The sequence below is a fragment of the Podarcis liolepis genome (assembly GCF_965112155.1).
Source record: "Podarcis liolepis genome assembly, chromosome: 6".
Taxonomy (NCBI): Eukaryota; Metazoa; Chordata; class Lepidosauria; order Squamata; family Lacertidae; genus Podarcis; species Podarcis liolepis.
In genome coordinates this window covers 5,870,429-5,885,878 of record NC_139559.1, presented here as the reverse complement: position 1 = coordinate 5,885,878, position 15,450 = coordinate 5,870,429, and the positions used below count along the sequence as shown (strand labels likewise).

At 44.7% G+C, this 15,450-nt stretch overlaps 1 protein-coding gene across 9 annotated transcripts in view; it reads right to left on the bottom strand.

The window, feature by feature from the left end:
* The window catches only part of RTEL1 (regulator of telomere elongation helicase 1), a 77,364-nt gene extending 63,282 nt beyond the window's left edge, over positions 1-14,082 (bottom strand). For 4 of the 9 annotated variants that reach the window (XR_014527157.1, XM_083507342.1, XM_083507345.1 and 1 more), the window contains exons 1-6: positions 13,671-13,965; positions 10,638-10,769; positions 6,422-6,620; positions 3,748-3,841; positions 3,306-3,387; positions 982-1,042 (exon numbers count right to left, since the gene is read on the bottom strand). Coding sequence is in view for 7 of the 9 variants with exons in the window: in XM_083507342.1 (XP_083363468.1) it covers positions 982-1,042; positions 3,306-3,387; positions 3,748-3,841; positions 6,422-6,620; positions 10,638-10,739 (538 nt within the window). In the remaining 2 variants the exon portion in view is untranslated. Of the gene's footprint in view, positions 1-981; positions 1,043-3,305; positions 3,388-3,747; positions 3,842-6,421; positions 6,621-10,637; positions 10,770-13,104 lie in introns of all 9 variants that reach the window. The other 5 variants (XR_014527156.1, XM_083507346.1, XM_083507343.1 and 2 more) reach the window with 4 other exon arrangements.
* Between the last annotated feature and the right edge of the window lie 1,368 nt (positions 14,083-15,450).

Sequence of the window (15,450 nt, the reverse complement as noted above, 5' to 3'; positions counted from 1 at the left end):
ACTTTCTGACAGGATGAGAATTTCAAAAACCTTTGGGATAATGGTACCTCATTGCACAGCTACTTTTTAGCAATCTAGCAAGCTGCCTTATATGGAGTCAGATCTTTGGTTCATCTGTTTCAGTATCACACAGTACCACACTGACTGGCAAATGCTTGAAGGTTTCAAAGGAGACTTTCCCAGCCCCATCTCCTTGGGGTTGCTAGGGATTAAACCTCAGACCTTCTGCATGTAAATGATGTACTTTCCCACTGAGCTTCAGCCCTTCTGGATCTTATATCAAAACAGCACTATGTTTGAGAAGTCTCGCTTTAGATATTGCAGCATCTGCACTTATAACTGAATTCTTGTGGACTAGCGCTATGGTGGCATGGTGGAGAGCTTTTCAGTAGTGTTCCTTCCGCAATGTAGGGGATGGGGAACCTCAGGCCCAGGGCCGAAACGCAGCCTTCTGTAAGTGCTTCTATTCACCCTTGGGACTTTTCCCACACGTCCTCACCAGGTTAATTCGCTCATCTGGTCTGCACCCTCCTTGTGTGCTTTTACCTGGCTACAATTATACCGATTGTCTGCCTAAATGGGTAATGGAGAAGTGTGCATGGGGGTATATTTAGAAATCTTTACATTTTGCCTAGCTGGAATGTAGCCCACTGAACACAGGAAATTGCCACATCTGAACCTCTTAGGTCAATTTCTTAGGCGGGAATCCAGTTTCCACAGCCAGCAATTTGAGAACTAAATTAGCCAATATCTACCTGAAAGGAAAGCATTCACAAGCGCACAGACTAGTATGGGTTGTACAATCTAAACTAGTTAATGATGCTTACAAACCTAACAAAAATGAACAGCAGGGGCTGGCAGTTTTGCCCGGAAGAAACAGTTACATGCAAGTAGTCAACAGAAAGACTGATATAAAACCAGCCCAACATCAATTACCAGACTCCCAAACTGAGAATTACTTTCACAAACGTTTATTCATACCTTCCACATTGTTATAGAAATGACATGTGCGAGTTGTTATCTTCATACGGCACATGTGGATCTGCAAAACAATATAAATTCCAGTTCAGTGCATAACACAATGAAGCCCAAATAAGTGTATAATTGCACTTGCTCCTATTCACCCCTTATTTTCCTTGGAATTTAGATTGTAAGTTCCTTGCAGCAGGGACCCATCTACTTAAGTTATGCAACTCTTTAAAATACCATGTACATTACTGGCACAATATAAATCACTACCACAAGTAGCTCTCAATAGAGTCCGGCAGTGGAAAATGGCTGATCCCACACAATCGGACTTCAGCCGTTCCGATAATTCAGGGCTGATATGGGGGTAATTAGCCCTGGCAGCCTCCCCAGGGCAGGGGAGGACTGTCTCAACGACCCGCGGTCTGCCCCAGATTGCCGATTTGGCAGACGGCAGGGGCACTGGGTCACGGAGCTAGGGACGGCTGACACTCCTGCAACGCCACCCCATAGCCGGACGCATCTGTTTGGGAAAATATAAAGATTTGGAAAACAAACAGACACGCTCTGAATTGAAGAAGCTGGTAAAAACCTGCAGTATGTACAGTCTCTGGTGCAAAAGATCGAACTTCAAAGAGATCCTCATCATGACGTTTGGAATGTGGAGGGGCTTGGTATGTAAAAAAAATTATTTTATCCTTAACATCAACAATCCGTAATGCATGCCAAGTCTCATTAAGAACTTAAATTGCTCTTCAAAAAGTGAGTTCAGATGGACTTTCATATATAATTGGGATCTACTCGCAACCACTTCTCTTCTAAGACCAGAAATGTCTGTTAAAGATGAAAACAAAGGACAAAGGACAAAATGGCGTCTCCCACCACGTCGTTATTGAATATCTGAAATACTTCCCTGATTAAGAGAAACAGGAGCTAACGGATGGTTGGTTATAAAGACTGGAAACAATATTACATATACAACTGTTTGCAAAAAGATTTTTTTTGATTACGAGCGAGAGAGAGCTAAATGGATATCTGGCAGCTCCCCTCTAGGGCCCGGAGGGGGGACTGGGAAGATTCCAAAGGCCAATTGCTAACTGTCTGATATATGGCTACATTGCAAACAGTCTGTTTAAGATAAATCAACAAGGAGGGTACAGAAGGAAATTTCTCTCTGTTTCTTTGATAACACCTGGACGGGAAAGATTAACAATCTGGGAGCTGCCAAAATAACAACTCTCAAAGAGCTGGACAGAACTTTGAAATTGGATGCAATTAAATGAAGCGGTGCGATGAAAAAACAGCTCAAGGTGTACAATATACGGACAAATCTGCACTCCATAGGGGAAAAAAGTATCGGTTTTCTGACATGAGTGAGGATCGTAGAACCAGAGTTAAAATGTGGAAGGGAAAAATCGGACATGGAATTATGAATAACATTGAGGATGATGAGAGGCAGGACTATGATGTTGAATGCGCTTCGAAATTCAGACCGTGGGAAGTCAAAACAAAATTATTACAATTTGGAAGACAATTGGACCTTTTTTATTTTAGTTTTTTATTGGATTGGATTTGATAAGTTAATTGGATGTTTTTATTGGAAAATTAATAAACGCTTAAAAAAAAAGTAGCTCTCAATAGAGGGCAACATATGATAACTGGATTTGAGAAAAATGGTTCTGCAAGCTCTCCTACAATGTTCAAGTAGAAAGTGCTGTTACTTGGCAATTTCCAGAAAAGCTTTGCTGGACAATGAACAGGGAAAAACATCCGTCCCTACTAAGCAGCAGAGAGTATGCTATAATTCATATAACAAAAGCCATGTAACTTGACTGCTCCATAGCGATCTATTTCATATCTATTATTGATTCTCCAACTGCAACCTGCTTTTGCCCCCTCCCCCAAAGAAATATGGTTTTTGGTTTACTTTACCAAAATGTCCAAATAGTCACCATAAGAAAAAGAGTTTAAAGGTTGCAAAACAAAAACAATCAGCAGGATTTAAACTTATGACTGAAAGGCCCGAGAACATACAAAGTCTGGCACCAAAATGACAAAGTAGGTTTCAGGAGGACCTCTGTTTCGTGCAGACCTTTCAGGTGAGATCATTCAATAATTGGGCTGCCACCACAGAGATGCCACAGGTGGACACCCAGAAAGGCCATCTACCTAAGCAGTGGAGGGCTTGAAAAGCCGACCAGAACTTTGGAATGGGCCCAGAAATGGGCTGGATGAAGTAGGTAAAGTATTAGTGAGGGAGACCTGGATTTAAATTCCCACTGCCCACAGCTTTCACTGGATGAACAAGAGTCAGTGTGGTTTTACTTTTATGCTCTTACCTGTGTATGGTTATTTTCCTGTCTTTTAACTTCAGGGTGGATGCAGAGCTGCTCTCTGGAACCCAATACACATACCTTTGGCCTATTAAATAGGGGGGATGACACAAGCACTGACATTTTAATCAAAACAAGACACTGAAGATATACATGGTTGGGTTGCGGCAAGTTATTTCAAACATGGAAATGAAGCAGGGCATAATGCATAAGCTTTTCAGCATTAACGGGCAGTATATTTTGCAAAAGCTATATGCAAAAGCTCCCTCTGTGTTGAGGGAGAGCTCCTTTACTATGGCTGCAAAATGTCTCAGTGACAGCTTATATAACTAGTGTTTTCAAAAACATTTCTATCAACAATAATACAGCTAAAACAAAAATTGCCAGACACATACATCCCAAGTTATTTCACACCTGGAGCGAGCATCAACATCTTAAGTTTCTTTACCTGTAAACTGTGTTCTTTAATTCATTGATGGCCTGAGTAAGCTGAGAATGAGTTCTGGAGGCATAAATTATTTTAGGAACGTCAGTGTAATAAGCTGTCAAGTGGGGAAGGCGAGAAGGGGATTGGGGGGAGGAAGCAGAAAGGGAAAAAATTAGTTCTTGTTTAGTGCTAAATATATCATCAGTCTGCTTTTCCCCTTCTGGTGCTATGGTAACAACTCAGCCTGCGGAGGCAGTGGCGGATTTTGCAACTCAACCACTCACCTATAAGGAACAAGAGTGCATATTTTTAATCACTTTAGCTAAGAGTCGTTCTATGAAGCACCTGTAGGATAAGCATCTGCACATGACAGTGAAAACTAATGCCCTGATTTATACATACTGAAGTTAGTAAGGAAAAGAGGCCCCCAAAATATCAGAATGTAAGGAAGAGTGCAAATCTGGGCCCTGCCAGACCTGAAGAGTGAACAACTACAGCAGAGCAACCATGATGGATCAGCATGGATGAAATGGATTTCAACACTGTGCCACTTTGTGAAGGCTCCTTGAAATTTTTTTACTAAATTTCAGAGACAGTCATGTGAGACCATGGCATCTTGGGTGACGAAAACCTAATGATAATGTTAAACACAACATTACACCACCAGTATAATAAGATCCGAAAGAGAGGAGGAATGGGATTGCTCCTGATGTGGAATTATAGATACTGCTAGAATGTTTCAAAGGAATTGCTGGAATGTGTCAGGGTGCACCTGACCTTGGTGAAAAAATGTTCACTCATAGATTATGGATATCCAGAGTCTACATCGGGGTAGTCAACCTTTTTATACCTACCGCCCACTAATGCATCTTTCTTGATGGTAAAATTTCCTTACCATCAATGGAAGGAGGATTCAGCTTATGCCGTAGAACCCCCTCCCACCCACCTAGAATCCTGAAACGCCCACTAGTGGGCGGCAGGGACCACATTGACAACCCCTGGTCTACATCTTATGTGGGATCACCTACGCAAGTAATCAAATTGACACAAAAGATGGGAAGTCTAATCTTCGTGGCCCAGTTTCTAATCCCTATAAAAAGTGTTCAGAGAATTGATTCTCACTCTCTTCCTTCTTTCTTTCCTTCCTGCCGCCGCCTTTCCCACTCTTTTTTATATGTTCCCTCCCTGCACTGGTTGAGTAACTAGGACTTTTATTCCAAAATGTTAAGTGTGGTAGAAAACCTAGAAATACAGATATGCTATGAAACTTTAGCAACTACATGAGTTGGAGGATGTTAGAAGGCCAAAATTTCAGTTAGAATGGGAAAAAACAAACTCTGATTAGCTCCTTTATCAATGTAATTACAATGATAATCTTAGTCTATTCTTACTCTATATTATTTTCTAAGTGTTAACTTGCTCTCTTACATTACTTTATTTTTATGTTATAATTCAAAGTTTAGAATATCATTAACTTCCATATGAAGATAATACGCTTTGAATGAAGCGCTGTACATCAATAAACTGATTTGTTTCAAAGACGATCTTGAGTCTGTGGTCTTTTATCACTTGTCAGAGCTGCTTGAAGATCCTAGCTCACAGAGGATCACGCTAGCCAGCGATCATTAAGTAAAAGTCTTTATTGAATTACAGTTTCCATTCTCACGCTGCTGCGCGCAACTCTACGTCTAGTAGCTAGATCGGCGAAGCTCCGTCTGAGTCTCCGCCCCGTGTGCACCAACTTAATATCCTAGCCTTGCTCCACCTTTTCCGCCTGACTGTCCTCCTCTGGGTCCCTCTACCCCCCGGGGCTTCTTCCTTCCGGGATTCTTCTGACGCTGACCCGGACCCTCCTGCCTCCTTGCGCCGGGCTTTAGGACCTGGTTCCCTTTCGGGGCTGCTTACTGCGCCGCCTTCCTCTGCATTTGAACTTGGCGTGCGCGCCCAACCTTCCACTTTCCTCTTAACCGTTTCTTCGCTCCCCGATGGAGGTGTGGCCACTCCTGACTCATGCCCTCCCTCCTGTGGTGAGCTGCCAGCGCTTCCCCCCTGGCTCCTTTCCTCTTCCCTGCTTCCTGGCGGTGACGCTGGTCCCGATTTCCAGCTGCTCCCCCCTGAGTCCCCTCTGGCTCTATCTTCCTGGGGTGCCCCCCTAGACTCCCCCCTTGCCCTGGCCACTGGTGCTCCTTTCTGTGAATCCTCTGATTCACTGGAAAGACTAGGAGATCTCGGGTCGTCGTCATCACTCATCTTTTCTTCTGCCTCCTCCCCTTCGCTCTCTGTTTCCTCCCTTGCCCGTGCCTCTGCTCCTAAACCCCTGACATCACTGATTATGCTTTATTCTTTGTCCCACTGGGTTGCTAATGAGCAAATTCCAACACTGATGAAATAATCAAATTAACAGAGTCCCCAAGTTTTTCTCTAGCTTCTGATAAAGAAAAGAAACTAACCATAACACTCAGCAATGTTTGCATAGGTTCACATGTTCCCCACCTTCCATGCACCTGAATTTCCGCAACTACACTGTGGGACTCTATTGAGGCTGGGCAACTGCAATGTTTGCCAGCTTGTCACATCTCATTTTCTACTTCTTCTATAAGGTCAAACAGTCCAGTCTAAGAACCCTGGTATTTCCACCTTGTGGCTCCCAAATGAACATGACATTACTTACAGAACCACAAGACCCAGGACTTACCTGGGGTATCAGCACCTGTGGTAGCGCTGCCCCAAGATGACATTGGCCGGTCAGTGAAGAGTTCTGCTCCATTCAGTCGCTGGGCTATCTTCTGTGCAGAGATGGCATCTTTGAAGTGGTCCCGCCAAGCCAGAGATGCACAAAGGAGGCATAGTGTCTTCCCCGTGCCTGTGGGACTCTCTAAAATCCCATTCACTTGCTTGAATAATGGTAACAAGTAGAGAAAAGAAATAATTAGAAAACTGGACATTCACTTTAACTGCCCGCTAACTGCCAAGCGTTTTCCCCATGAGTCTGTACAGAAACAAATAAGTGGCTGACAAATGCTGGCAGCCTGGATGGAAGACAGGTTGCTAGGAAGGACTAGGTAGCAAATTAGGCAGGGTGAGCTATAACAGAGTGAGCTAGGGCAGCTTCCTCTAGCTGCTCAGTTAGAACCTAACTCTTAAGGAGAGAACCAAACTAGTAATGAGGATCGCAGCTGGCCACCTGGTCTTCTCTAAAAGTTACCACTCTAAACAGGATGATGCACACATATCATCTGGGCTGTATGTTTTAGTTAAATTGACCAAGAACAATGCTCTCTCTAGCTGTCACTGTATAGCTTAATCTGCATAAATCATTTGACTCAGCATTTACTGGAGAATTTATATGTCCACAGTAATTTAATACCCTGCTGTGAGCAGCCTGTTCTAGAAGTATCTTCCAACTCTGATTCTATGACGTTAGAAACTTCAACCAAAGCTCTCTTTCTGGCTTCTTGTTTTACCAGACTGGAAAAGGAAAATGTAGCAAGACAGATAGAGCTCCAAAGGTTATTCTAATCTAGAGCCATCTCTGACTGAAATACTTAAGAAAGGAACAGGCATTGTTGGTGACAGTGAGAAGGTCGTTGACAGACTGTTTTAGGGCAACCATGCCAAAGTTCTTACGCACTAATATTATGATTACAGGTTTTACTTGATCTGTTTAAATTAGTTGGCAGTTCAAACTGGTGTTGAGGCAGAGTTAAACAATTGTTCCAAGTCTGACAACAGGAACTCTGTGATTTGGAACTCTTGGAGAGAAAAAACCCTCTGTTGATAAACTGCATTTGAAATTATGCACACATTTTACAGAGAAGTGTCCCTGAAACCCATGTACAGCATTACAGCAATGGCAAGGCCTGCTTGTCACTTTGTAAACAGAGCCCCTTGCTTCTACAACAGATGTTAGGGCACTTGTGTAGGTCAGTGATAATAATAAAGATTTACAAAATGGCCTCTGAGCACAATGGTTCCTTAAGAGATTTTCTTGCAGACGTGCAAAAGAGATAATGGAATGCATGGTCTCAGTTCTCAAGCCTTAAGAACAGATTGTATGAACATAAGGTCTACTTATTTGCTTCTTTCCCCTCATCTGCAAGTGTAAGAGAAATCCCACCTACCCACTTCTCTACAAACAGATCTAATGCGATACGTCTGGCACTAACAAGAGAAGGGTTTGCAAAATAGCCTCTTTTCAGGAAGTGTTAAGCAGGTTTCATATGTTCAAAATGCATCTGTTCTGAACAGTATAAAAATATATCTCAAAAACAAGAAATGGAAGTCAATGTCTTGAATTTAGCCAATTTCAACTAACGGGAATTTATGCAAGATTTTAAGTTACAAAGAATACTTATTTGGGAGTGAAACTGAACATTACACAAGTACATTTCTCCTTGTGCACTGTCACTTCACTTTCCTATCCTCCCCACTACAAACTTTCACATTTCCCTAAAAGGTGCTCCAGAGGGTTCACCTACCCGTCAGAAAATTATTTTGACAGCATGTAAGGGGGTGGGGGGAAGGCAAGACCCTGTGGCACAAGCAGACTTCATTCCACTTGCACGCCGAACATAGCTTTAGATAGAATCCTAAACACAATCCTAATCCTAAATTCAGCTCCACAGAGTTCCATGGCACTTACTCCCAGGAAACTGACAACAGTATATGAGTATATGATTTGCTGCCTTAGGACTTACTTCTAAATAACAAGCATTGCAGTTTCTAGATTATTAATAGCAGCATGGTGAGTGACACCAATCTGAAATTTTATAATTGCAGATGGAAGCATCCTCTAAGATGCTTACTGTGACATGTGTGCATCTAAAATCAAGAATATGATTTTTTTCTTTCGGAATTATTGGTTTCTATCCCTTGCAGATTTATGAAAATTAAATAAATCAACTAAATCAACAGTTTCATGCAAATTTACTTGAAAGTAGGTACAGTGGTGCCCCGCAAGACGAAATTAATTCGTTCCGCAATTTTTGTCGTCTAGCGAATTTTTCGTCTTGCGAAGCACGAAATCCCATAGGAATGCATTGAAAATCAATTAATGCGTTCCTATGGTCAAAAAAAGTCCAAACAAAGCCAAATTTGGTACAACAACAGTTTATTAACTGCTCTTTAAAGTCACACATACTGTAAAGAGCAGTTCGAAAATTTAAGGGAAAATAAATTAACTTTATAAACAAAACATGTCTTTGTTTTTAGTCAAAGAAAAAAAGTCACGAGACGTTTTCGTCTTGCGAAGCAAGCCCATAGGGGAAATTCGTCTTGCGAGGCAAATCGCGAACGGAAAAACCTTTCGTCTAGCGAGTTTTTTGTCTTACGAGGCATTCGTCTTGCGGGGCACCAGTGTACTACTAGGTTCAGCAGTTTACACTGGAGTAAGCACGCAAAGGATTGCAGTCTAAATTATTTGAAGTCTAAATTATTGCACTCTTATTATTTAAATAGCATTTCTCCTGAATGCTTTCAGCACTTTATATTCTATAACAACAGTAATCTTTACAACATGGGGGTTTTTTTAGCATTATACTACATTGTCCATTTTCATGGGTGAGTTAAGAAATGACCCAGTTACTTCCAAGCTCATTATACTTCATTTACTTAATCAGAACATTGACCACAAACCTGACATGAGCCAACAGTGTGACGCGGCAACTAAAAAAGCCAATGCAATTCTGGGCTGCATCAATAGGAGTATAGCATCTAGATCAAGGGAAGTAATAGTGCCACTGTATTCTGCTCTGGTCAGACCTCACCTGGAGTACTGTGTCCAGCTCTGGGCACCACAGTTCAAGAAGGACACTGACAAACTGGAACGTGTCCAGAGGAGGGCAACCAAAATGGTCAAAGGTCTGGAAACGATGCCTTATGAGGAACGGCTAAGGGAGCTGGGCATGTTTACCCTGGAGAAGAGGAGGTTAAGGGGTGATATGATAGCCATGTTCAAATATATAAAAGGATGTCATATAGAGGAGGGAGAAAGGTTGTTTTCTGCTGCTCCAGAGAAGCGGACACGGAGCAATGGATCCAAACTACAAGAAAGAAGATTCCACCTAAACATTAGGAAGAACTTCCTGACAGTAAGAGCTGTTTGACAGTGGAATTTGCTGCCAAGGAGTGTGGTGGAGTCTCCTACTTTGGAGGTCTTTAAGCAGAGGCTTGACAACCATATGTCAGGAGTGCTCTGATGGTGTTTCCTGCTTGGCAGGGGGTTGGACTTGATGGCCCTTGTGGTCTATTCCAACTCTATGATTCTATGATTCTACTACCACTTACAACTGTGAATATTAGGCAGATACTTTTGTAGAATGAACAAATTTAGTTCAAAAATGCAATATAACATGTAAATCCCAAAATAGCTTATCCAATTAAAAATAATAATTTTGTCCATGATATTCACAGCCAAGCAGGCCACAAGTATATATGCTCTGCTGTCTTTGAATTCTCCCAAAGATACTTATAAAACAAACAACTGTGTCATTCACCATGCCAAGTCTGCATTTCATTCGATGGGAGTCAAAACTGAACACATATATAGAATAAAACTTACTTCAAGAAGACATTTTGAACCAGTGTACTTTTGCATCTATTTGAAACATTCAAAACTTATAAAACAATGGCTTGGTCAGCAATCTCATGGTGTTATGCATAATATATGCACATTTCCCCCCTGTATATATTATGTATTGTGTAATACTGCAACTATGTCTGAGAGCAAACTAATGGTAACCAGGAGTAATCTATCCTTTCCCAACAAAACATCCCAAATGCTGGACCTTACGTTATTTCAGAGATGTCAGCATGACTAATCTCTAAATTTCCTACTCTTGACACACATTATTAAACATTGTTTAAGAAGTGCCCTCCAGAGGTCTCTGGCTGTGATTTCTCAGATTACTTACCTTTTGAAGGCATTCCAGCACTTTAGACATGTACTCTTCCTGACATTTGTAGGGTTGAAATGGGAAGTCCACAGTGATGCCATTTAATTTTATTTGGGGCATATTTCATCAGACATGTCAGGATCTCAGAGTCTGAAATCAACAGCACACTTCCTTAAGTATAAGGTGTCATTTTGCTAAAATACAGTATTAACAAGGACAGTGTTTCAAACTCCCCCTCCCAATTCCTATATTGGAGGCGGGCAGAGCAATCATGTAAATCTAAGCCCCTCGAGGAACAGAACCAGTTTGGATCCGGCAAACCCACAGTTGCTTCTGCCTCTGCAACAGTCCATTTTGTGACCATTTGCTTGCTATTAATTGTGAGAATATTGGTGGCGGCAGCAGCTTTTTGTCCACCAAGCTCTCTGCAGGTCTAGTGATGGTCTTTGCACTGGGACACCTTCACAATCCTAACCCCAGCCAGTCAGCAGCATAATGGGATAAGATTAGTTTCTTAGGCTTACTTTAGAACCTCCCTTCTCCAAATGATAAAAGACCATACACTTAGCTTTGCAGTCTACCCATTTAGTCTGGAATAACACAAGCTAGACTTGCTAACAAACAACAAAATCATAAAACAAAAAGATCACCTGCCATTTACAAAGTATAGTTTCTGGAGCACTTGGCAGTACAGTAGTATCTTGGCTTTTGAATAGAATGCATTCCGGAAGTCCATTCGACTTCAGAAACATTTGGAAACCAAGGTGTGGCTTCTGATTGGCTGCAGGAGCATCCTGCAGCCAACTGGAAGCTGCAGAAGCCACGCCACTGGACGTTCAGGTTCCAAGGCAAAGTTCGCAAACCGGAACACCTACTTCCGGGTTTGCGGCGTTTGAGTTCCAAGTTGTTTGTGAACTAAGCTGTTCGAAAACCAAGGTACGACTGTATTTGACAACGGTCAAATAATGTTGTCAACTGACTAGGTGCAATTTAGACTTGGCATAGTTCAATTCTATGCACAATCATTCAGAGGTACCACTGAATTCAAGGGGATATACTCCCAAATAAGCATGCATAGGATTATGGCCCAAAGTCTGCAACCTTCTGGACGTTTCCCTGGGAAAAAGCTCCAGAGAACTCAGTTGAGACACTTTTAAATAGAGAATATAGAATTGTGGTGTATCACTGCAATCCCAATCACGCCACTGCCATCTTTGCCCCTGCCACTCACACCAACCAGGGCAGAAAGTCCTGCATTGGACATGTTGCCAATGGGCTGGCTCAGGATCCAGTGGATCCCAGACCAGCCCCTCCCAGTTCCCCAGAACTGCCGATTCTGAGGCTTTCCACAGGCTGCTGTGAGGATTCCACTGGCAATACTTCTATTGATCCACATGTTTGGTGAGCAGAATGATGAGTTCTTCATTGCCCAATCCACCCAGTGCAGAAGAGGTTTGAATTGCAGCCTGTCACGTCACCTTTAAAGCAGATTATCTCTTTATGCAGAGCAGCTGGTTATTTTGAGCATTCCAGAAACAACAACTGGCAAGATTTAACTTTGAAAAACTGTGACTTTTTAATGTTCAAAATATATCACTATGCCAAATGAATGGTCTGGGCCCCCTTAATGCTACAGTATTGCCTGAAGGTGTGTAAATCTGGTCAATTTTATTTTATTTATATTTCATCTTTCCTCCATGGAACTTAAGAAATGCAGTTGCCCAGACATTATTATCATTTATTATATTTCTATACAGCCCTTCAGGGATGCCAACTTGAATAAAATATGGGAAGGGGGCAGTTAAGCCCCGCCTCACATTAACAATCACAAGACACAGCACACACACTTCATTTGTATGGCTATGCCCGGCCTCCTCAAATGTTTTAAGGGGGGGGGCACTGGCGGAGGAAGAGGAGTGCGGAGGGGAGCATCCCGCCCCCGGCAGTGCGATCCGAGCAGGGTGCCATTGCGGCTGCCCCCACCCCCGCGCTAGGCGCCCTGCCCCCCCCCACGTGCCAGCCCCGCCCCCGTCTGCTCTATGCCCCCCCCAGCAGCATTCAGCTCCGCCTGGGGGGCACAGCTGAAGAGACCTCAAGCCCTAGGAGTTGGATCCTATGCTGCCCTTCATCCAAGGATCACAGGGAAGTTTACAATATAAAACCCACAAGTTTAAATTGCCATAAATTGTTTAATTAGCCAAAGGCCTCCAAGAAGAGAATGTTTTTGCCTGTTGCCTAAAGATTTGTAATGAAGGTACCAGGCAAGCTGTGCTTAACTTTGGCAAGGCTGTTCTATATGTGTTTAATAAATGCAGAGTCTGATCACAGCGCCGTGGCAAGAGCACCACCCACGTGTAATCCCTGACATTTCCAGATAACAGGATTTTAATCGGCAAGACCTTGGAAAGGAACTCACAGCCAGAGCAATTGTACTAGAGATGAACTGATGGGTTTGATGAGATATGGGGAAGCTTCATGAGCTTACATTTAAACAGGAAGCACAGCTCAGTGGTAGAACACACGCTCATCACATAGGGGGTTCCTGTGTCCTTCCTTGGCATCTCACTTAGTAAGGCTGGGAAAGGCATCTACTGAGTTCAGAGTAGGCCATAATTCTCAACCTGTGGATCCCCAGATGTTGTTGGACTACAACTCCCATCATTCCTAGCCAGCATAATCAGTGGTCAGGGATGATGGGAGTTGTAGTCCAACAACATCGGGGGACCCACAGTTTGAGAAACGCTGGGCTAGATGGATACACGGTATTTGGGCTCAGAACGGAAGAGTCTGCGCCCGAGTTTGACTCTCGGGGCAGCAAGCTCCCCTTCCTGGTGTCCTGAAAACAGCCCTGCGGACCTGGAAGGGCGGCATTTAAAATCTATTACTTAATATTCAGAAGCATCGCCGCCTCCGGGCAGGCATGGCAAAGCCCAGCCGGCAGGAGGAATCTCAGAACCATGGAGCTGGTCGGGACCCCCAAGGGCCATCTAGTCCAACCCCCTACAATGCGAAAACTCGCGGCCCTTCACACGCCGCTGGGCTACGACTTACAAAGCCGCAATGGGGCGCGCTGGCTGGATTTCACATCCTGAGGGGGCCACGCCTGGGCCTACAACACAGCCGCCGCCACCGCAGCCGACTCCTCCATCCATCCATCCCAATTATCTAGGGACGGGGCTATTTTCCTCAGCCTCCGGGCTCCTTCCGCCGCTCCTCAGGCAAAGGACCGGAGGGTACGGGGAAGGCGGCCCGCTGAGGTGAGGCGGACCCGACTAGGCCTCAAAAGCCTCCCGCCACCCGCCGGTAACAAAATCCCCTCACGCACCTCCGAGTCAGCCCCTCCCCTTTTCCCGGGAGCCCGCGCGCGCGCCGCGCCACGTGACGCCTCCTCCGCAACCCCATTCGCCAAGCGGCTCTCCTCCTGTTCCCGCTCACGAGAGAGAGGGAGATGCCGGCTTCCCAAGATCTCGCGAGGCTTCCCCGAGGCGTTGCCGCGGCAACGGCAGGAGGAAGGCCTGGCTGCGGCTGCTTCTCCCCTCAGCCGTTTTTTTTTATTTCTCTCTCTGCCTCTTTTCTCGGCTTGAGGGGAGGCGAAGCGGCCTGGCGTCGTTGCCATGGAAGTCGAAGGGGCTTCTGAGTTTCCGCGGTCGGCGGTCTGCTTTTACCCCCTCAGTCGCCCCAGTCAGAAATGGGGAGGAGGAGGGGGGGACTCGACCCCCTCTCAGCGCCCCCCACCCCAAAGAAAAGCATTATTGTTGTTTAGTCATTTAGTCGTGTCCGACTCTTCGTGACCCCCTGGACCAGAGCACGCCAGGCCCTCCTGTCTTCCACTGCCTCCTGCAGTTTGGTCAGGCTCATGTTTGTAGCTTCGAGAACACTGTCCAACCATCTCGCCCTCTGTCGTCCCCTTCTCCTTGTGCCCTCCATCTTTCCCAACATCAGGGTCTTTTCCAGGGAGTCTTCTCTTCTCCTGAGGTGGCCAAAGTATTGGAGTCTCAGCTTCAGGATCTGTCCTTCCAGTGAGCACTCAGGGCTGAATATCCTTAAGAATGGAGAGGTTTGATCTTCTTGCAGTCCAGGCGACTCTCAAGAGTCTCCTCCAGCACCAGAATTCAAAAGCATCCATTCTTTGGCAATCAACCTTCTTTATGGTCCAGCTCTCACTTCCATACATCACTACTGGGGAAACCAACCAAGAAAAGCATTGCCCTCTTCTATTATAGCACTTTGAGGGGGGCTTAAAGCGCTTCTCCGTTATCCTTACAGCAGCCCCGCAAGGCAGGATAGCGTTTTCCCAACGGATTATTCACGCTCACGTTTCAGAGGAACAAGAACAGTAACGTTTGCCTTGAATTAGGCACCCTCTTCCATTGTCTCCCCAGGCAGACGGATAACCACAACAACATGCCACGGAGCTTAGGCCTCCCTCCCCAGAAGGCTCCTCCCTTCCATCCTTGCACAACAGCCCCACGAGGGAGGCTAGTCTGACGGCTGAATTTGGCACCCGAGTCACTCAGTTTGCTTCCACACAATGAACGTGCTTTGTTAAGAACATAAGAAGAGCAACGGCTCAATCTAGTCCAGCATCCTGTTCTCACCGTGGCCGACCAGATGCCTGCAGGGAACTTGCAAGCAGGATTTGAGCAGAGGAGCACTTAGGCAGTTTCCAGCAACTGGTATTCAGAAGCACTGCTGCCTCCCACATTCAAAGTCCGCCCAGTCCTGTGCTCGTTGTTAAAACTCCAGCAACCAGGGGGCGTTAGATAGGCACCAGTGGACTGCCTTCTGCCAAGCTTTGGTCTTAATCAGCTGACAGGCGTTCCCCTAAGGT